General features: G+C 40.0%; 1 protein-coding gene across 5 annotated transcripts in view; it reads left to right on the top strand.

The window, feature by feature from the left end:
• LOC124864967 (neuronal-specific septin-3-like) overlaps positions 1 to 21,667 on the top strand; it is a 108,736-nt gene that overhangs the window by 80,364 nt on the left and 6,705 nt on the right. For 3 of the 5 annotated variants that reach the window (XM_047359913.1, XM_047359914.1, XM_047359916.1), the window contains 7 exons: positions 7,016 to 7,411; positions 9,629 to 9,757; positions 12,831 to 12,912; positions 14,028 to 14,165; positions 16,001 to 16,118; positions 20,159 to 20,254; positions 20,539 to 20,635. In XM_047359913.1, coding sequence (XP_047215869.1) covers positions 7,016 to 7,411; positions 9,629 to 9,757; positions 12,831 to 12,912; positions 14,028 to 14,165; positions 16,001 to 16,118; positions 20,159 to 20,254; positions 20,539 to 20,635 — 1,056 coding nt within the window. Of the gene's footprint in view, positions 1 to 173; positions 413 to 7,015; positions 7,412 to 9,628; positions 9,758 to 12,830; positions 12,913 to 14,027; positions 14,166 to 16,000; positions 16,119 to 20,158; positions 20,255 to 20,538; positions 20,636 to 21,667 lie in introns of those variants that run through there. The other 2 variants (XM_047359917.1, XM_047359915.1) reach the window with 2 other exon arrangements.

Below are 21,667 nucleotides of genomic sequence, written 5' to 3'. Positions count from 1 at the left end.
AGATTTGATCACCACAGAGTGACTTAGAGCTGTTATCAGTGTGGTGATTGCAGCATCCATCCCACTCTGGCTGACAGCTCAGTCACTGCTGGGTAAATGATCCTGACGGGGGAGGAGGGCGTAGTCCTGCTCCTCTCAGGGATTACTACAAGCTCCTTGGGGCATTTACATGTGAATAGATCCTGGGGCTGCAATCCAACTGCACCCCCCCTCTATCCCTCTCTGTCTCTCAGCCTTTCTTCACTCTGCTCCTGACAGCAGGGAGAACCAAAGGGAGGCAGCAGGGAGGGAAAAGAGTTCCTCACTGTTACCAAAAACAAACTTTGGAAGAACGGGTTTAGGAGGTTTTGTTTATAGGCCTTCCGCTGCCAACAGGGGATTCCCACTACTGGCTTTTGCGGATCAGAATAAGGTAAGAATTGTTGTTCCCTTTCTTTTTATTGTTTTGGTTTTGTTTCTGTCCTCATGGATTTCGAAGCGGGGTCACTGATATTCCATGCTTAGTCCTGTGGCCTAACAATGAAAGCAGATGGGGCTGGTCCACTCTGGCAGTCAGAATGGGGAGTGGGGAAAAGGAAGGCCTCCACTTCGTTTCTTTCAAACCGTTGACTGTAAGAGGTCCTCAGAGTCAGTGCTGTTAAACATTTTAAACTAATCACAGATACTTTTACAACACCTTGAAACCATTTATTTGCTTCCTAAACACACACACTAGTTTCTCTCTATCACATTTTGTATGAGTTTTATGTTGTAGCTAGAAATCAGAAATCAGTTCAGTTAACTATCATGTAACTCAAGAGTAAAGTGCCACATTTTGCAGGCTTGATCCAAGCCCATGGTTTGGAAGACAGCATCTGATCCGGTTTGGTTGTAGTGGACCGTAGTAGACTTAGCACTGCTAGGCTGCACATCTTTGAGGAAACCATTCCATTTTTAAGGAACAACCGTATTGTTTTTTACAATATAAAAAAGTTTAGGAGTAGTAAAAATAAACAAAGGTTGCATTTAAATTAGAAAAAATTAAAACATTTCTACATCATCTCAACAGCAAATTTTTCTTATTTTGCTTTTCCACCATCCAGAGCATGAACAGAGCAAAGTTGCTTTCTTGAGGGAAATAATTACAGTGTGCCCACTAGATAAAAAATAAACAATACATCTGAGATATAGTTTAATTTGATTCTGTATTCTGAAGAGAGTGTAGTACACCTACTCCCCATTCACTTTCTTCCTGTTCCCTGCTTGGGGCGATTGAATCTTATGAAATAGTTGATATAACTCTAAAATAAATAACTAAGGCACCTCTTCCTTTTGGATTTTGTTTAGTGGAGTGACATGACCCCAAATCTTTGCCAGTAGATCATATTACCTTTGAGATCATCCTGTCATTCTGTGATCTACATGTGTTTATTACACCTCGCACTCTATTGAGAGATGAGGATACGGAATGGGAAGTTGAACAGTAACGGGTAATGCAGAAAAAGTGTGACGGCAGCAGCATGCTGCAGCAAAGACCGTGGCTGCGGCAGCATGCCTCTGCTGATATATAAACAGCAGAGACGTCGTATCATCTTCCAGTGTCCGTCTGATGTGAGAATTACTCATATGACTGACTGACATACTGAGACTGACTGACACCCAACATGTTTGCTCGCATTTAAAGCCCTCAATGCTTTTGAACAGCCTGTCTGCACGAGGATGACAACACAGAGCTCAGTGCTTGGTGTGGGGTTTCCCTTAGAGGAAACCCAAAGGTCTTATACAGATGCTGAATGGTGCAGTTGTAGACCACACCCCTTTGGTTCTCCAACTCTGACCTCATGATCTAAAAACAGTTAAGCTTGTTTAATGTGAAAAGACAAATTGATCTGTAATAAGGAGTTTGTGGTTGAATATTTATTATGGAACTGTGGTCTAAAGGGGGGTTATGAGAAGATTGTTTCTTCAATACTTCATAGTTTTTCCAGTATTGGTTCTATCATATGTAGTTATTGTTATGAAAAGCTATAAACATGCTTGCCATGCATCTCTTTAAATCTGCCTTGGCAGCCAAGCATTGAAAGTGATATTTAATAATCTTGCCATAGTCTAATGTAGAGGACTATGGAAATGGTGGTCATTGAATTGGAAATGATTAATTGCTAATGGTTATGGACCTTAAGAGGGTTATTAAGAGACAGAAACTGATGTTTCCCACTGACACCAAGGCTGCGACACTGGCTTTAACTCACCAGGGTAATGTTTTCAGCCCGTGGTATTGCAACTTGCTTCAAAATGGGAAAAGTCATGTGACCACTGACGCTTGAACCACTTTCCTGCTTCAGTCAAACGGATTTAGCTGATCTGTTTACTTCACCTTGCAGAGCTTTAAAATATTGAAACGATACAAATGTATTTAGGATCGATGAAACTGCGCTCTGTCTTAGACTGTGGCAGTACTCTTTGGAGGTTGCTGTGTAATTGCACTTGGAGCACACAGACAGAATTTGGAAACATGACTTTGTGTGTTGATGTATACAGTAAGTGCACACGGCCTGATGTGCTCTCCGTGTGTGTGTGGGTGGGTGTGTGTGTGTCCTGCTGAGGCAAAGGAGAGATTTATTTGCAGCTAGTAACACAAGGTGTAAATTTGTGTTACACATATCTTTTCTTGTACCACTACATTTTTATGGAAAGCCAAGTTAGGCTAATTTAGGCCAAGTTAGTCTAATTATTATTTTTGATTTTTGAAAAGGGTCCATTTAGTCTACGTTTGTGTCTGCGATCACTTGTTCCATCTCCTGCCCATAAACAACAATAGTCAGGCAGCGAATAAATCCTTCAGTTTTAGGTGCTGGAGCTTGATCCTTTAGTTAATATCCTTACCTATGAAGCAAAGTGGAATGCAGCATTGTCCAGTTTATAGTGAGGGGAGATACATGGGTCTAAATTATTAATACAGGTCCCCACAGAGCTAAATGATGTCTCTGTTGCACAGACACTTAGCAGACAGTGAGTAAGACCGCTGCAGGCTGAAATACAAATGTTGGAGCAGTTGGAATGAATTTTAAATCAAATGCACTTATCTCAATTTATTGTAAAACATCCAGCAAGTGGGAGAGTCTAAAATAAAGCTGTGATTTTCAATACTGAAACTTGAACACATGATTCTGTCAGAGATGACGCAATGTAAAGCTAGACCACCTTCTTTCATACCTATATACAACATATGGTCAGAACCTTAGAATTCTTCATCACTGGATGAATTTCAGATTAACTTTGACCATTTACTGGTCATTATAGCTGTTTTCATTTTTCGCAGAGTGGATTGATGCTACAACATTCATCTACAAGGATTTCTAAAAATAAGAACTGGGTTTGAATTTCTTCTGGATTTCTTTTATCTACACATGATCACACTTCTACATACAGGTTCAAGTGTATACGTACACCCTTGGTAAAATGTCCCTCAGCAAGTCGCACCTTGACCTCTTGCTTTTAGTAGCCATTAGCAAACTTATTGAACACCGTTTTATACCTGAAATACTCATATACAAACAAACCAAAAATGCAAAAGTATAGAGTAGGGGCTCAATGGCAGCAACCCTACTTTATCCATCCAAAACCGGTTTTATGTTTGGAATCATTGTCCTGCTGGAAGAAAGGATTTACAGGTAGTCCAGTACCACTGACAAATAAATACCTGTCAGCAGTACTGTTCTGCTTTTCTCATTTAACTATCAACACACTTCTAAACCTTGGAAGATGTTTACAGAATAGTTAAAGTTGCTGTTACTGACAATAGTGGGTCCATTAACAAACGGGACCTTGTATGTTAAAATTAGGATGTCATTAAAGTTCATGTACATGTAAAAGTAGAATGACAAATACTTTTGGCGATATAGTGTAGCACTTTTGCACTGTTGCAGATATTTCCTTGAGAGCTAAAATTTATAATTTTGTTTGTCTAGATGACAGAAAAATCTCAATTAATTTAGGGATCTCCATTGCTCTTAATCATATTAGTCTCGTGAGAATGTTTCCTATCTCTAATGCACAGAGCTCACTCTACAATCATCCTCGGTATAGAATCAACAGCCTATACAGAACTTTAGTTATTCCAGAAAAGTTGGACTGTTTAGGTTGTTGACTAACAGTGGATTCAGCAGAATCAGAATTAATCATTTTATCTCAAGTCTTCTCCTGGCTAAAACTGCAGCATTGTCTGTCAGTCTTATTCAGTCCTTTTCTGACCTGACTCAGGAGGATTAGTTCTGGACTGTTTTACACTTCAGATATTTATAGCTGATTAAATTATGTAGACTGACAGCAGTCAACAGCCTCTGTGCTGTAATGTGCACCATTTGTGTATGTGCATGCTAAAAGAAGAATTAGTTTTTGCATCTTGTTGAGTCATAGTATATGTCCATGCCAGTCATGCCAGATATCTTGTTAGTGTATTTGCAGAAACATAAAGAGACAGATTAAAGTCACGGAGGGGGGTTGTCTGTACCATCCAATCCTCTTACAGCACAGAGCAGACACATGCAGTCACAGTCAGACTGGAGCTGATGGGCTTCACTTAACCAAGTCTTGCAAGGAGCATGCTGCTGTGTGCGTTTACATGCTCTTTGCCTGGGGAGACTAATTTTCTCTGCTCCTTACCTGTGTGTGTTTCATTGTCCAAGTAAAATTTAGCCTTTAAAACTTTAAAAATGCTTTTAATTTCTGCCATGTTGCCACCATGTTATTTTCTACATCTTCATACTTGCAGAACTTTACCACATTTAACACTTTAACACCATATGCTGTGTGGGGCTGAGAGCTGTTAGCAATATAAAATGATAATGTCTTTTTTTTTTTTTCAAATTTCTTCATTAAAACACTAAAGGAAACAAATCTAAATAAACATTATAAAGGATTGTATGTGCATCCAGAAATGTGAATAGACAGTTTATACCTGCAACTGTTACTAATGACCCTTTTCAACTGGCTCGATTTGGCCCTACTCGACTCCACTCGGCTCACTTTGCAAGCGTTTCTATTACAGTTTTTTCCGTACCGGTACCTACTTTTTTGGTCCCTGCTCCTGAGCAGGTACGACCGGGGCTGAGTAGGGACAACATGTGACGTGACCAGACTGCTTTTCACTGACTGGCCCTGGGAGGAGAAGAAATGAGAAGGTTTTCATTGAGACAGTGCAGGGAAAAGTTAATAATATTCAAGAGCGACTACAATAATATTAAGGACCACAGTGGCTGGAGCAGGTCATACATGTAATTTTACCATTTACGAGTCGTAAACCATGCCTGAAGGCTGACAGAGAAGAAAAAGGACAAATCACCTTTATGAATTACATACTTAGCCAGGAGTTCTGGCTGGGCTATGGTCCAGATAATTGTCCCAGTAGATCCTTTTAGACATAAAAACACAAATAAGACATTTTTGCATATGCATTAATACAAACGTTATTAGTATTTAGTTTATTTATGGTTTTTTTTTAGTTCATTTTTTATCATTTCCCGCAGATTACTTTAATTTGACAATGTAACACAGTAACGTTAATAGCAGCACAGTGCTGTACACTCATGGCTGGAGGCTTCAGTTGCCATAGCTTCAGCCGTTGGGGAGTCAGTGGTAACACAACTGTTCCCGTACCGAGTGGTGCGAAACCGAGTGGTGAACCTCCACCCCAGTCTCCAGGCTTCTGCTGCCTGTAACAGGTTTTCTTCCAGGATTGTCCTGGATTTAGCTCCATCAATCTTCCCATCAATTCTGCCCTCCTTTCCTGTCCCTACTGTAGAAAATCATGCCAACAGCATGATTCTGCCCTGACTATGTTTTACTGTGGAAATGCTGAGTTCATTGTGATGTCCCCGTTTTAGTTTTCTCTCATCTGACCAGAGCACCATTTTCCACGTGTGCTCGGCTTTAGGAGGAGCTTTATGTGGCTTTCATCCTGGCCGTGGAACAGTGAACCAGATCTTTACACTCACAGATTTGCTGAGGGGGTCATGGGAGTTCACTTCTCCCATCTACATGTGTTTTGCGGATCTGGAGAAGGCTTACAACTGTGTCCCATGAGGTATTTTGTGGGGGTTGCTGAGGAAGTATTGCTGTATCTAGGTGGCTTTTAAGGGCTATTCAATCATTGTATGCTCAAAGATTGAGCTGTATCAAAATTCTGAGCACAAAGTTGAGCATGTTCCCGGTGCATGCTGGACTGCCCCTTGTCAGCAATCCTGTTTGTGGTGTTCATGGAGTGGATCTTAAGGTGTAGTTGTGGAAAGGAGGGTGTCTGGTTTACGAACCTCAGGACCTTGTCCTTTGCAGATGATGTGGTTTGTTGGCCATGACCTTCAGCGTCCAATGGTGTGGTTCACTGCACAGTGTAAAGTGGTCGTGATGACAGTCAGCTCCTCAAAGTCTGAAGTCTGGTTCTTGACCAGAAAAATACGGACTGCTTCCCCTGGGTTAGGGGTCAGTTTCTGCCTTAAGTAGAGGCATTTAAATATCTTGGTGTCTTGTTTATGAGTGATTCTAGGATGGAACGGGAGATGGACAGAGTCTGCAGTAATGTGGGCGCTGCTCCGATCTGATGGGGGTAAAAGACCTGAGCAAAAAAGCAAAGCTATCTATTTACCGGTACAATATGTCTATATTCTGACCCTAACTGTTGTCGTGTACTATGTGATAACTGTGATCAATGCATCACTTTCAAAGTTTTAAAATTTGTATTATTAATACTTATTCATGAATTCAACATGTCCACGTTCTCTATCAAGTAACATTGGTTTCTAGTTAGTTGAGATAACTGATTAAAAATCTCTAATGACAGATCTGTTAAAGAATCCAGAATGTTGCAACCAAGGTAGTCAGTATGTTCAACTGCTCTTATGTAGACTTCCTGATTTCCTGTCTTAGAAGGCGGTCCTGCAAATTATTTCACACACTATTTTCCTCACTTCTCCTTACAGAGACACATTACACAGTTTGTTGCATCAGAACATCTAATACATGTTCTGTGTACCCACAGAAACTGCTGAAAAGTTCCTGAAAGACCCACCAACCCTGATGGAGGAGAGAGGGGAGAAGGAGAGTGTAATCATGGCAGAGGAGCAAGTGGATGAAGGGAAGAACCATGAACACCAAAAAATCCAGACCTCCAAGTCAGAAAAAGAGCACTGTGTGGAGGGCCATACAGAGCCAGAGGAGACTGGGAAGGAGAAGGGAATGAGAATCGAGGAGACAAAGAAAGAGTCAGATCTGAAGACAGCGGTCCAGCTGGAGCTTTCCCAGTCTGCTTCAGGCTTCCAGACTGGCTTCATCCAAGGAACCGACTTGTTTGGTTATGTGGGCATTGAGGCAGTGCTGGACCAGATGAGGCGGAAGACCATGAAAGTTGGCTTTGAGTTCAACATTATGGTGGTTGGTGAGTCAACAACATGCAAACAGGAAACCACACACACTATCAAACAGAACAGCAACCTGTAGGACACTTCAGACAATAGACTAGAATCGGAATTAGAACTAATCAAAGTAACTCTTGGCCCGTACATGATGTTAGTCCTTACAATGGCAAATATCCTGTACTGATGATAATACATTATGACTAAAACCAGATACATACATATTTTGTGTTTTGCAGACGTTGCAGTTTCAGATTTGTTTGTTTTTTAGATTATTGAGCAGAGTGATGAGAGACATTTTTAAAAAGTTAATCACAAAAAACAATGAAAAAGAAAACTGAATTAAATTAAATTAATACCATGGCACAAAATCCGTTGTATCATCGGTGCAGACGTAATGATATAATAGACCAGCTAAAACTTCTATAACGGTGCAATAGACGTGTTTGAAATGTTTGACTTTGTATGTTAGCGATGGTTATCTCTAAAGAAATTGTGCAGCCATTATCACTGTGCATCAAAATGGCCTCACATGCAGGAAACTGCTGCAAAGATTTTTGCAGCTTAATGAGAACGGTTTTCTCAATCAACAAGAACTTCAAAGTGAGAGGTTAAGCTGGACTGATGTAGATTTTAGGAAGTCCCAGAAGGTCCATTAAAATCCTGGAGCATCTCTTCTGAGAGGTATGCTGCAGTAAATGCTACTACTAAGAAGCTCAAACACAATTTTTCCTGTTAGAAAACCTTGAGGCCCTATTAGTCCTATGTCCTGCTGACTGTGAAGCACCATGATTCAATGTGTGTGTGGGATTTCTTCACATGTGATGGTGATGAACACCACCTCACTAGGATACTTCTAAGACTTTGTTAACAGCTCGTACTACTTTCCTTTCTGGCCAGAACTCCAAGCTTAACTGTAATAACTGCATTCTGTTTGAAACTTGTGCACTCTCTCTCTTCGAAAACTCAAAACTCGAGACTGGGGTGGAAGTTCATCTTCCAGCAGAACAACCACCCTAAACATACAGCCAGAGCTGCAATGGGATGGCTTTGATTAAAGCAGATTCATGCTTTAGAATGGCCCAGTAAATGTTCAAACCTAAATCCAACTGAAAATCTATGGCAAGGCTTGAAAAAGGATGTTCGCGAAAGCTCTCCCTCCAATCTGACTGAGTTTGAGCTAATTAGCAAAGACAATTTAGCCAAAATTTCAATCTGTAGATTTTCAATGCTGGAAGAGGCAAACCTTTTAATTAAAAAAAACTAAAACCCTCCTTTTCCTTTCATTTCACAAACCTGAGCTGCTTTGTGTTGGTTTTTCAGATAAAATCCCCAGAAATACATGGAGGTTTGTGTATGTAACGTGACAAAATCTGACAAGTTCAAGGGATATAGGCACTTTATACACCTTCACATGATCACACAGACAACATCTCAGCAAAAAAAGGTACATCCAGTAACTGGCTTAAGAGAATTGGAGTAAATGTTTTAGTATAATGGAGGTGAAGTTCTGGTCTTGTTCTAAATAAATAGGCTGGGTGGAGATGTAAGCAGTTCATTAAAATGAGTACCAGAAGGTCAGGACTGAACATGCTCTGTTAGTGAAAACGTATAAAACTGAAATGTAGGACTCATTAGTAGTTAACCGGTTCATTGTTACCACACCACTTGCTCAAATATGATCAATTATTTTTAAAATGACAAACTACTTTTTCAGTTAAATATACATTTACACCACATGTACACTACAAACTACAGACGTTTGTTTGTTGGGAGCTGCTGTGCCTTTGACTTGGTAATAGATTATTTCACCTTTCATACTGAAAGAAGAAGTGTGATTCTGTGAGGAAGTGGTTTGGAGAGCTGGGCCTATTTGTACTTTCTTGCTCTACACAAAGTTTAGATGATCTACACTTCCTCTGTAATTTAACTGAAAAACGAGTCTGCACATGTTATTATTTAAAATTGCCACTCACATTCTGGCTGCTTGTTTATTGCAACTTTGTCTGACCCACATGCATACATGATCTTTTATTTGTCTGAAGCGTAATTCCACCAAGCAAGTCTATAAGGGTTGTGAATGGACTGTTATTTGGTATCTCTGTTCTGCTGCAAGAGTCATTCCTCTGCATTTCATTCCAGAAATGTATATGATAGTGTGACATGCCAGGCAGTTTGTAAAGACTAATTGTTTTTTGCTGAGCACCTCATAGCAAAGACTGAAGGCCTTCTTTCTGCAGGTCAAAGTGGTTTGGGGAAGTCCACGCTTGTCAACACCCTGTTCAAGTCGAAGGTCAGCCGGAAGTCATGCACACCTAACTACGAAGAGAAAATATCCAAAACAGTCAAACTGCATGCAGTCAGTCATGGTAAACACTCACATCCTGCTTTCACATCATCTTTCCTTTAACTGCTTGTTTAATAGGCAGAAATCCCTGTGTGGGCTGGATGCACCTCTGCACTGCTAGAAGACACATCTGTTTTAATGATGAATACATACTAAGCTTCAAACTTTCAAAAATAACATCTGGACATGCAGGTAGAAGTGGGAGGCAGTACTTTCTTGAGGTTTTAGTTGGTAAAAAACATTTTACTGGCTGTCACCTATGAAACACTTTTGTTCACAAGAAATAAACACACTAGAATTCAGTGAAAAGGTTTTAGGATACACTGACCGGTCACCCACAAAAATCTGTTATTGGCCAGTTCTGCCAGGACCAGTTGTAGCCCAGGTTCTGTTTAACAATGTTTATCCTTTCCTCTCAGTTATCAACTTCTTCAGCTTACATTTGAAGTTGAATGGAAACAGAGCCAGGATGAAACAAGGCAGACGCTGAGTAACCAAAGTAAACCAGCTCACATGTTGCTGTATTTTCTAACTATCACTGGGTATCCATCCAACACATAAACACTACAGACAGTTTTTAAAAATAGTTTTCTCACCATACCCCAGCAGGTGTCAGAAAACCTGCTTCACAAAATTAACCCAGGTTAGTTTGTAATGTGATTAGACTTAAATAATGGAAAACAAATCATACAGCAGGGAATATAAGTATTTGATACACTGCTGATTTTGCAAGTTCTTCCACTTAGAAAGAATGAAGAGGTCCATAATTTGTATCATAGGTCCACTTCAACAGTGAGAGAGAATCTAAAAAACATTTTTTCCAGAGAATCACATTGTATGATATTTAAATAATTGCATTTTAATGCATGAAATAAGTATTTGATACGATACATAAATAGAACTTAATATTTGGTACAGAAACCTATGTTAACAATTACAGAGTTCAGACGTTTCCTGTAGTTTTTGACCAGTTTTGCACCAATGCAAGTTAAATTATATTTTAATTTGATCCGCTTCAACCATTGTGGTCTTTAATATTATTGTAGTCTTTCTTGAGTTTTATTAACCTTTCCCTCCACTACCACTTTAAAAACCTTCTCATTTGTCCTCCTCCCACGGCCAATCAGTGAAGAGCAGTATGTTCACGTTGTATGTTGTCCCTACTCAGCTGCGGTTGTACCTGCTCAGGAGCAGGGACCAAAAAGTAAGTCCCGGTATGGAAAAAATGGTAATGGAAACGCTCGCAGAGCGGGCTGAGTGGAGTCGAGTAGGGCCAAATCGAGCCAGTTGAAAAGGGTCATTAGTGACAGTTGCAGCTCCCTTAAATGTGTTTGGAATTAAGCAGTATTCACCGTCTGGATCCACAGGACTCTGTTTACATTGAAGCAGGCATCAGAATGGCAAGAGGGCATCAAAAAGAAGGCAAGGAGTCATGGTTTTTATGTTTAGTGATTTTCTGTTTTATTACCATCCGTTAGAGCATTATTCTAGGGAGAGTATTCTTCGGTGTTGTTGAGGATGTTGCATTAATACTGGCTGTTAGGAGCTTCTACTATAAAAGTAAATTTGGCTGCCAGTGTTCACAAAGTTTTTGGTTAAAAACACCAGTGTGTAACAGACATTTGCATAAGTTTGTCTCCAGTTACCCCGCCATCCTCCTCTCCTGCAACATATTAAACAGCACACACACACACACACACACACACACACACACGCATTCTTCTGTTTCTAATTGTGCTTAAATGTGTATAAACCATTGAAACTAAATGCTGTACTCGTCTGTATTGGCAACAACAAAGACCTACTTTATTACAGGTTAGCAAAAATCTGAACGCTCTGGTTCCAGATGTTTGCTGTCATGCTTCCGATAAGAGGAGATTCCTGTGTGCTTACTCAACAACAACTTAAGCTCTAAATAATAGTCTTTTGCTGCTCAGCTTTCCTCAAACACTCACAAGTGCACACATATTACACTGACTCAGGGAAGGAACACTTAAATCCTGTCATCACATAGAAACCTATGTCACATAAAGCATAGCTATAACCTTAAATCAGCCTGAACCTTTTAGCCAACAACAATGTTAAAGTTAAATTACAATCACATAAAGAGTTACATCTCAGTACATGTCAAGGTCAACCTGTTTGACAATGCTGATATTTTAGTATGGTTGTTCGAAGGATATGATTCAATTCAGTTCAGTTTGTCCTTATTGCCACGATTCACAAGTGCATTTTACAAATCAAACAGACCCTGTTTCTATACAGAAATATATAATTAATTCAGTCCAGTACTTATTTAAAGTTACTTTAATCGTAGTTAGAAATCAATGCAGTCAAGCTCACTTTATTATTCCAATTGGTGAAATGTTTTCTATCTAAGGAAATCTAGTTGATGGCATCGAGTCACTAACGTCCCTCCGTTTGATTGATCATGTACTGACAGTGGACAAGAAAACGCCGCTGAAGAGCGTGAAACCTCCAGGAGAACTAGAATCTGGCTCAGTGTGAGCAGCCATCTGCCACAACTGACAGAGGGTTTGAAAAGATAAAGCATACACATGAACGAACGGAAAAGCCTGTTCCAGGAGTACTTTCGATAATATAGTAAAAGTAAAGAATTAATGGCAGTAGTAGCTTCTTTAGTGTTTCATCCAGGAGAAAAACACTGCTAAACATATAAGCTCTGAGCCAATAGTAAAATCTATGGGACTATAGAAAGAGAACATGAAGTTTTTGGCTGCAGTAGCTCAACTAATGCCCCCTCCAGGAAGGTGTCACAGCTAAACAGAATGCCAGGCCTATACTGTAGCTCAGAACAGAGAGAGAACAGTTATAGTTAAAATAACAGCAGTGGAATCTATTGGCCTATTGTTGCTACGAGATAGATGCTTCAATTCAACAGTTTTGTTAGTATTTATTATTTAGTATTTATCAAATGAAAATGGACAGTAAAATGTGTTTTAGAAAAAGAAACTGATTAGTTTTAAGGTTTCCTGCCCTCCATCACATTTGGAAAAAAAATCTAAAAATAAATTTAATCCAAGACTTGCTGCCATGATTTTGTAGCCCTTAACCATTTGGTCTGTTCTTTATAGTGATTGAAGAAAAAGGGGTTAAGATGAAGCTAACAGTGATTGACACTCCTGGGTTTGGGGACCAGATCAACAATCAGAACTGGTAAGCATGAAAAGAAACCAAGAGAGTTGCTGACCAGGAATCATACATACAAAAGGAAATTGGACCTAGGATAAAGCCCTGTGGGACACCGGTTGATAAACATAGGAAACTGGAGTTACATTTTCCAATGCAACAACTTGCAAACAAGAGAAAAGATCAATTTTCATAAAATTCATAAGCTGTAGAAAAACAGAAGCCAACCTGTAGTTGTGGTTGACTCTTTAAGTTGTTGGGGTCAAACATGTACCTAGAACAGGTCCAACTTAATGCCAGCAATGCAAACCAGACTCCTGCCCCGCTTGTACAGAGACCGGATGGCCCCTAGTAAAGGCCCCTGGATGCCGTACTGCTGGAGCACCCCCCCACATGGCACAACGGGGGATTCAATTAAAAGCTTTCTCCAGGTCAACAGCGGGACAATAATGAAACACCACTCGAATTCAGATCGGGGGGAGCCATTCCTCCCAATCATGCCCTTCCAGCTGTCACTGTCACAATCCACATTAGCATTGAAATCTCCCAGCAGAGTGACGGAGTCCCTAGAAGGATGCCCTATCCAGCATACCGCCAGGTACACCAAGAAGGCCGGGCACTCTGCAATGTTGCATGGCCCATAAGCCAAAACCACAATCGGAGACCTCTCCACCACCCGAAGGCACAGGGATGTGATCCGCTCATTCAGTGAGGTACACTCCAACATGAAACGGCTGGGGGGGAATAAGCCACCCACCCTAGCTTGCCGCCTCTCCCCGTGGGCCACTACAGCATAAAACCAGGAAACCCAGCCTTCTTGGTGTCCCTGGGGGGCTGCTGAAGACATATTTTCCAATTTGCATACAAGAAACAAGCAACTAAAAAAAATGCCTTTTAGTTATCAGTTAGGATTATGTTCATCAAGAGCATAATGTTTAGACTATGTTCTACATATTCTGTGGCATGTGAAAAATAGTCTCAGTTTTATAGAGTGCCATCAACAGAGTTAGAACCTTTTACAATACAAATCAAATATAACAAAATAATATATATACTCTTTAGATTCGTCAGCAATACATGAGAAAATAATAATCCCGTGCTTTGAATAACAACCAACCCTTCACTGCTGCCCCTCTCTCCAGCTGGGAACCCATAGTGAAGTATGTCAACGAGCAATATGAGAAATATCTGAGAGAGGAGCTGAACGTCAACCGCAAGAGAAGAATACCTGACAGCAGAGTTCACTGCTGCATCTACTTCCTCCCTGCAACCGGACACAGGTATACCTCACCCACTGTTGGCACCTGTTGTAGCTGTCAGCCTCAGAGTTTTTTCCACCTAAACTTTTGTTTTCTGTCTCTCCATCTTTGTTTGCGACTAGTCTTTGACTGTTGGCAATTTATAGTTTAAGAAACATGAAACTCTTGCTGCCTCTTTCTTTTAGCAGTTCCTCCTAGAAGTTTATACAATATACTTGTAAATACATGGCTTTCAAAGCTATAAGTATAACAATTCAAAACGTGGTTTTGCATTTATATTCAGCTCCCTTGAGTCAGTATTTTGTAGAACCAGTTATCAGTGCAGTTACATCTGCATTTTTTTGAGGGGTTGTCTACCAGTTTTATGCATCTACAAACTGAAAGTTTTGCCTGTTTTTCTTTGCAGAATTCCTCGAACTCAGATTAAATAGGACATCTATGAACATCAGTTTTTTCAAGTTTTGTCATTCAGTTGGATTTACATCTGGACTTTGACTGGGCCATTCTTACACTTGAATATGCTTTGATCTAAACCATTTCATTGTAGCTCTGGCTTAATGTTTAGGGTCGTTGTCCTGCTGGAAGGTGAACCTCCACCTCAGTCTCAAATTGTCTGCAGCCTCTAATTGTGTTGCTTGAGCACCACACACAGAATTTTGCATGACAAAATTTCTGTGTCATTAGAGTAGAGCACCTTATTCCACATGTCTGCTGTGTTTCCTGCATGACTTGTGACAAACTGCACAATTTTTTATTCCTTTATCTGGCTAAATGTTTTCTTCCTAAACGTAATTGGTATGTATTTTATTTAGAGATATATATGGAAAAAGAGAGTTTTTTGACAAATGCCACACTTTTGGGACTCTGTAGACATTTTGGAAACCAAATATAATTTTCCTTCCACTTCACAAATCTCTACTATTTTGTCTTGGACTATCACATAAAAACCCATTAGAACAAATCAAGTTTTGTGGTTGTACCGTGACAAAATGTTAAAAAGGATCTGGAGCAGGGGCTAATCACACTTCTAATTATGATGATCAAAGGTTTAGGTAACTCTTAAGCTCCATCAATATGCGCTTTTACACATATAATTCAGTTTATATTTGACCACAGAGGACACACACAATATCAGGGATGACAGACTCACCTTTAAACTAAGTCAGTGTAAAAGAAAAGTTTCCAGGAAGAGATGAAAAGAAACTTTTGGATTTTGAAAGGATGGGCTGTGCTCAGATTGATCAAATATTGAGCTTAAGGAAATTTGTTTTTAAAACAAAAAAGCCTTTTCAGCCATCATTTTTTGTACATTGAAGTATGGTTTGCCTATCTATTCAGCGCCCCAACTCAGAAACTCCAAAATACAATTGAATGGCCTTTAACAAAAAAAAAGCTGTAAGACGTCCTGTTTATAGTTTGCCGTAAATCTTGTAGGAGACACAACAAACACCTGAAAGATGGTGATCTACTCAGATGACACCAAAATATTTTGGTGTCATTTAAGCAAAATGCTGTGTGAAGGAAAATTAGCACTGGACATAACCCTAAACATGATGGTGGCAACATCATGCTGTGGGAATGAACCCTTTCAGAATTGGTGGAAGATGAATGGAGCTAAAAAAGATAATCCTGGAAGAAAATCTGGTAGAGCCTATAGAAGACCGGAGACTAAGGTGGAGGTTCACCTTCCAGTAGGCCAACAACCCTAAACATACAACCAGTGACACAATGAAATAATAGTTCCACAAAGTCTGGGAGGCTGAACTCAAATTTGTGCCTCAGACAATTTTAAGTTAGGGATTTTGTGAAAGTACATCTTGCTGTCCAAACTGACTGAGAAACCCCTGTGTTTCCAGGCTGCGCCCTATTGATCTAGAGTTCATGAACAGATTGGGGAAGATTGTGAGCATTGTCCCTGTCATCGCCAAAGCAGACACACTCACCGTGGAGGAAAGACAGGAATTTAAAGAAAGGGTGAGGCTGTGTATGCACTATGGTCATAACCTTTTTATTCGGTACTTTTTATTTTCCACTTTTTCTAAATGATTTATAATCTTAAATTTAAATGACTTTGCTTGAAGTGATGAGGTTTCTCTCAAAGACTGGTATGATCCTGTTTACTAGACCCCCTCCCCTTTTAATAAAGATATATTTAGTGTAGCTTTATGTAACTGTCTCAATTGCTTAGTTAATATTTATTGTGTTTGATAGAAGTGGGGTAAAAGCAACTGTACACAGCCTTAGCTCCTTTTCCAAATCTGTTGCTGTCTCAGTCTTACCTGCAAAATCGTGGTGGATTTTCTTCATGAGCCTTCTCAGAAACATTTTTCTCAAAGACCTCTAACTGTGAACAACCAACAAAGCAAAAATGTGAATACAGTTAAAAACAGCAAAGTTGCATCATGATGCCTGTATCTTCTTTAACAAGTTATGTGCTCAAATAGGAATCTGCCTGATTTAATTCTTCAGATGGGCTGAAAAAAACAGTCTAATCCACTGTTAGAGAGCAAATTTCAGTTTATGAACTGACCAAAATGTAGAGCTACCTGTGTGGGAGAACGACTATCATTTCCTGAACTAATATTTTCATAGTGGAACCTGGAAACGTTGTCAAGATAGAGTAGATAGTTCTTATAGCTGTAATGGTACATCCAGGTAAGTGGAGTGAGATGGAACACAAAATCCGGTCTCACAAGAATGAGGCAAGATGAGATTTTAGCTATTTGTGGGAGTAAAAAATCCCCATATATTTTTTTGTTTTCACAAATAAAGTAGAGGTTTGATCTCAGATTATTGTAGATTTTGAATTAGACATAATTAAATGATGTCCAAACTTTTTGAAAGTCAGTGGGTCAGTCCTTTAATTTAGCTCTAGTTGGAAGCTGTGAAGCAGATACCAACCGGCTAGCTGTTGTTATTGGCCAACATCTAGCCAGTCGCAGTATTCCCACTGTGCTTGTACATGTTTGTATCTTGTGGGGGAAGATTTCATTGTGACAAAAAACATTTTGGTGTCTTAACTCTGTCAGATCTTCTGCCATGAGATCTTTTTACAGTCCTGGTGACTGTGTAGTGTTTAATAAATACATTCTGACTCTGAACGCACCATCCCCCACCCCAACCCCAGATCTGCTGTACCTCGGGTCATACCCATAAATCCCAGTCTGGTTCTAAGTTTAGTTCACACCATTAAAACTTCATGTTCATAATTCAGCACCTAAGCATCTGATCTCAATTTAAATAAAAGTTGCTCTCAATCACATATTTTCTTGTTCTAGTTGTCAGAAAGTAAAATACGTAAGACTGTTTACTGAAAATCTGCCATTTAGACCATGTCTTTAATAGCAGCCACCATTAAAGCACTACGAGGCTGGAGGTCCTCTTTCATAAAATCCTGAACTTGTTTAAACTTGTCAGCTGACAAAATTTTCACTTACATGATTGCCAACAACATCTGCATTTACAGGTCCTTCTCAAAATATTAGCGTATTGTGATAAAGTTCATTATTTTCCATAATGTAATGATGAAAATGTAACATTCATATATTTTAGATTCATTGCACACTAACTGAAATATTTCAGGTCTTTTATTGTCTTAATACGGATGATTTTGGCATACAGCTCATGAAAACCCAAAATTCCTATCTCACAAAATTAGCATATCATTAAAAGGGTCTCTAAACGAGCTATGAACCTAATCATCTGAATCAACAAGTTAACTCTAAACACCTGCAAAAGATTCCTGAGGCCTTTAAAACTCCCAGCCTGGTTCATCACTCAAAACCCCAATCATGGGTAAGACTGCCGACCTGACAGCTGTCCAGAAGGCCACTATTGACACCCTCAAGCAAGAGGGTAAGACACAGAAAGACATTTCTGAACGAATAGGCTGTTCCCAGAGTGCTGTATCAAGGCACCTCAGTGGGAAGCCTGTGGGAAGGAAAAAGTGTGGCAGAAAACGCTGCACAACGAGAAGAGGTGACCGGACCCTGAGGAAGATTGTGGAGAAGGGCCGATTCCAGACCTTGGGGGACCTGAGGAAGCAGTGGACTGAGTCTGGAGTAGAAACATCCAGAGCCACCGTGCACAGGCATGTGCAGGAAATGGGCTACAGGTGCCGCATTCTCCAGGTCAAGCCACCTTTGAACCAGAAACAGTGGCAGAAGCGCCTGACCTGGGCTACAGAGAAGCAGCACTGGACTGTTGCTCAGTGGTCCAAAGTACTTTTTTCGGATGAAAGCAAATTCTGCATGTCATTCGGAAATCAAGGTGCCAGAGTCTGGAGGAAGACTGGGGAGAAGGAAATGCCAAAATGCCAGAAGTCCAGTGTCAAGTACCCACAGTCAGTGATGGTCTGGGGTGCCGTGTCAGCTGCTGGTGTTGGTCCACTGTGTTTTATCAAGGGCAGGGTCAATGCAGCTAGCTATCAGGAGATTTTGGAGCACTTCATGCTTCCATCTGCTGAAAAGCTTTATGGAGATGAAGATTTCATTTTTCAGCACGACCTGGCACCTGCTCACAGTGCCAAAACCACTGGTAAATGGTTTACTGACCATGGTATCACTGTGCTCAATTGGCCTGCCAACTCTCCTGACCTGAACCCCATAGAGAATCTGTGGGATATTGTGAAGAGAACGTTGAGAGACTCAAGACCCAACACTCTGGATGAGCTAAAGGCCGCTATCGAAGCATCCTGGGCCTCCATAAGACCTCAGCAGTGCCACAGGCTGATTGCCTCCATGCCACGCCGCATTGAAGCAGTCATTTCTGCCAAAGGATTCCCGACCAAGTATTGAGTGCATAACTGTACATGATTATTTGAAGGTTGACGTTTTTTGTATTAAAAACACTTTTCTTTTATTGGTCGGATGAAATATGCTAATTTTGTGAGATAGGAATTTTGGGTTTTCATGAGCTGTATGCCACAATAATCCGTATTAAGACAATAAAAGACCTGAAATATTTCAGTTAGTGTGCAATGAATCTAAAATATATGAATGTTAAATTTTCATCATTACATTATGGAAAATAATGAACTTTATCACAATATGCTAATATTTTGAGAAGGACCTGTATTTTGAGTATGCTAAGCTCTACTATGGTCTGATGACTGGCTGCAATAGGCTGCAAAATAATTCCTGTGTTTGTCTGAAAGTTAAGAAGGTCTCCCTCCCTTCAGACCAGAAGCTTGGTGCAGTTGAGATAGGGAACAAGGCCTTCAGTTTATATTGTTACATTTAACACAAGGAGGAAGGTGGCAGAATCTAGTTTAAAGTGATGGTGGAGGCATGCATTATCAACAGCAAGCCCCCCCAGAGACATATAATGTGCACAGGGGCCAAACACACACACACATACATACACACATCCGTGTTTTACTATCTTTATGAGGACTTTTCGGTTACTTCCATTGACTTCCATTCATTTTCCTTGATTTTTAGTGCCTAACCCTAACCCTAACCAGTTAATACCTAACCCTAACAATAACTCAATTCATATCCTAGTCCTAAACCTAACCCCTGTCCCAAGAACGGAATTTGAAAAAGTGAGGACCAGGAAAATGTCCTCACTTTGTCAAAATGTCCTCACTTCGCGATAAAAATACAAGAAATGGTTCTCACTCAGCAACAAGTACAAGAACACACACACAAACACAAACAGCTGTCACCATGTTCTTACATTTAAAGGTAAATGTCAGGACGGCCATAGAGAAGTCAACGTTTGCCCTAAATGTCTCTCAATTTATACTTTTAGTTTACTCTTGTAAAGAGCTATATTTAGTGATGTTGGGGAGAGCTATGCTAAGATCAAGCTTGTCATTTAAAAAACTTCATTTAAAGTGTTCCAAACAACTTATTTCCTGGTACTTCTCTGGACTAATGAAGCTGCCTCACATTTTGCTTTTTCATTTGATCTCACCCCATATTCAACTCACTTACCTTAATTGACATCCTGTTTTGTGGGGCATCCATTCTGATCGGTTGATGTTTGTTGAACTTTTGACTTTTTTGCAGATAAGGCAAGACTTGACATCCAATGGAATTCGTGTTTACCCCCAGAGAGAGTATGATGAAGATCCAGAGGATCGCATCCTCAACGACAGAATCAGGGTACAATTTCTATATATTAAAATCACCCATAGGAAGTACTATTGAATCTTATATGCGAATTGATCTGATTTCAGAGACGTACATGCATGTTGCACAGGATGGGCTGTCAGTATAGATGTTTAATCATTTCGGCAGTAAAACAAGAGCCATCAAACAACCAAGTGAAATATCCATAACAGCTATAATACCAGCAAATATTTCAAACTGTTAACATGTTGCTATAGAGATTCACCTCTGCAGTTCAGTGTGTTTTAATGGGATTCCCAATGACTCTTTCTGTCCAGGAATGCATTCCATTTGCTGTTGTGGGAACTGACAAGGAGCACCAGGTGAATGGAAACAAGGTGCTGGGCCGGAAGACAAAGTGGGGAATCATTGAAAGTATGTTTTGAGTTTCATGTCTGTTTTTGAGGTTAAGTTCTTGCACTGTTCATGGTAAAGAGATTATGATCTACGTTTTGGCACAGCAGATTTCCACCAACTTTACCAGCGGCACGAATACAACCCTGAATTACATTTTTAAACATATATCACTTTATCCTGAAGTCCAAACACTGCCTTTCTCTCCAAAATTACTTGTTTTGTGGATTTCTTTAGAGTTGCTTATATTGCTGGACAGAACTATTTATTTAGAACTCGTCTATAAAATCTAGCACAGAGATGCTTTCTAATGATCTTGGATTCATGATATTTCCACTGGAGAATCTTACATTGGTCTTTCAGACTTTACAATGTAAATAATACCACAGTAAAATAGTTGTCCTGCTGAGCAGCTTCACATACTCCATTGCTACTTATATTGTTGTACAACCGGAATAAACCAGGTTGACATAACAGAAAAAGGGTTTCTGCTGGTACCTGTATAAATTCCGTTCAGGCCCAGCGACGGGGGGACACGAGGGTCTGTTGTCCCAGACCCAGGATCAATGAGGGGGCAAAGTCTGCAGTCTGAAAGCCAGACCAGATGAAAGCAATGCGGGAGTGGCTACCTGCTCTGGAGGGGAGTCTTACAGTCTGGCTTACAGCTTGATTTAACTGTCATCACGCAGACCCTCCCCTCAGGCAGATGGCTGTCCCAGGCCCAGGCAAACCTGTCAGCGGGCCTGCTTCTATGTATATGAACATAAAGGTTATTGTGTAATATATGCTTTTAATTTTGTTTTAGAAATGCATGGTTTTGTGGCAATTTCCGTTTCTTGCCTGTTGTAAAGCTTTGACAGGTTCATAAATATTTTTGACAACTTCAGTTTCTCTATAAGAATTATAACAACTGTAATAAAAGAAAATATTAGAACAGGATTCTAGTATTCCTGCTGTGAGTTGGAATTTGTTTGTATTAAGAGCAGAAGCTACCTCACAACATGTGAGATAGCACTCACTGTAAAGCAACATTTTATTATTTTTTACAGCTGA

This window comes from Girardinichthys multiradiatus, chromosome Y (genome assembly GCF_021462225.1).
Source record: "Girardinichthys multiradiatus isolate DD_20200921_A chromosome Y, DD_fGirMul_XY1, whole genome shotgun sequence".
NCBI classification, from domain to species: Eukaryota; Metazoa; Chordata; class Actinopteri; order Cyprinodontiformes; family Goodeidae; genus Girardinichthys; species Girardinichthys multiradiatus.
The sequence above is the reverse complement of the archived record's forward strand: the minus strand, read 5'-3'. Positions and strand labels throughout refer to the sequence as shown.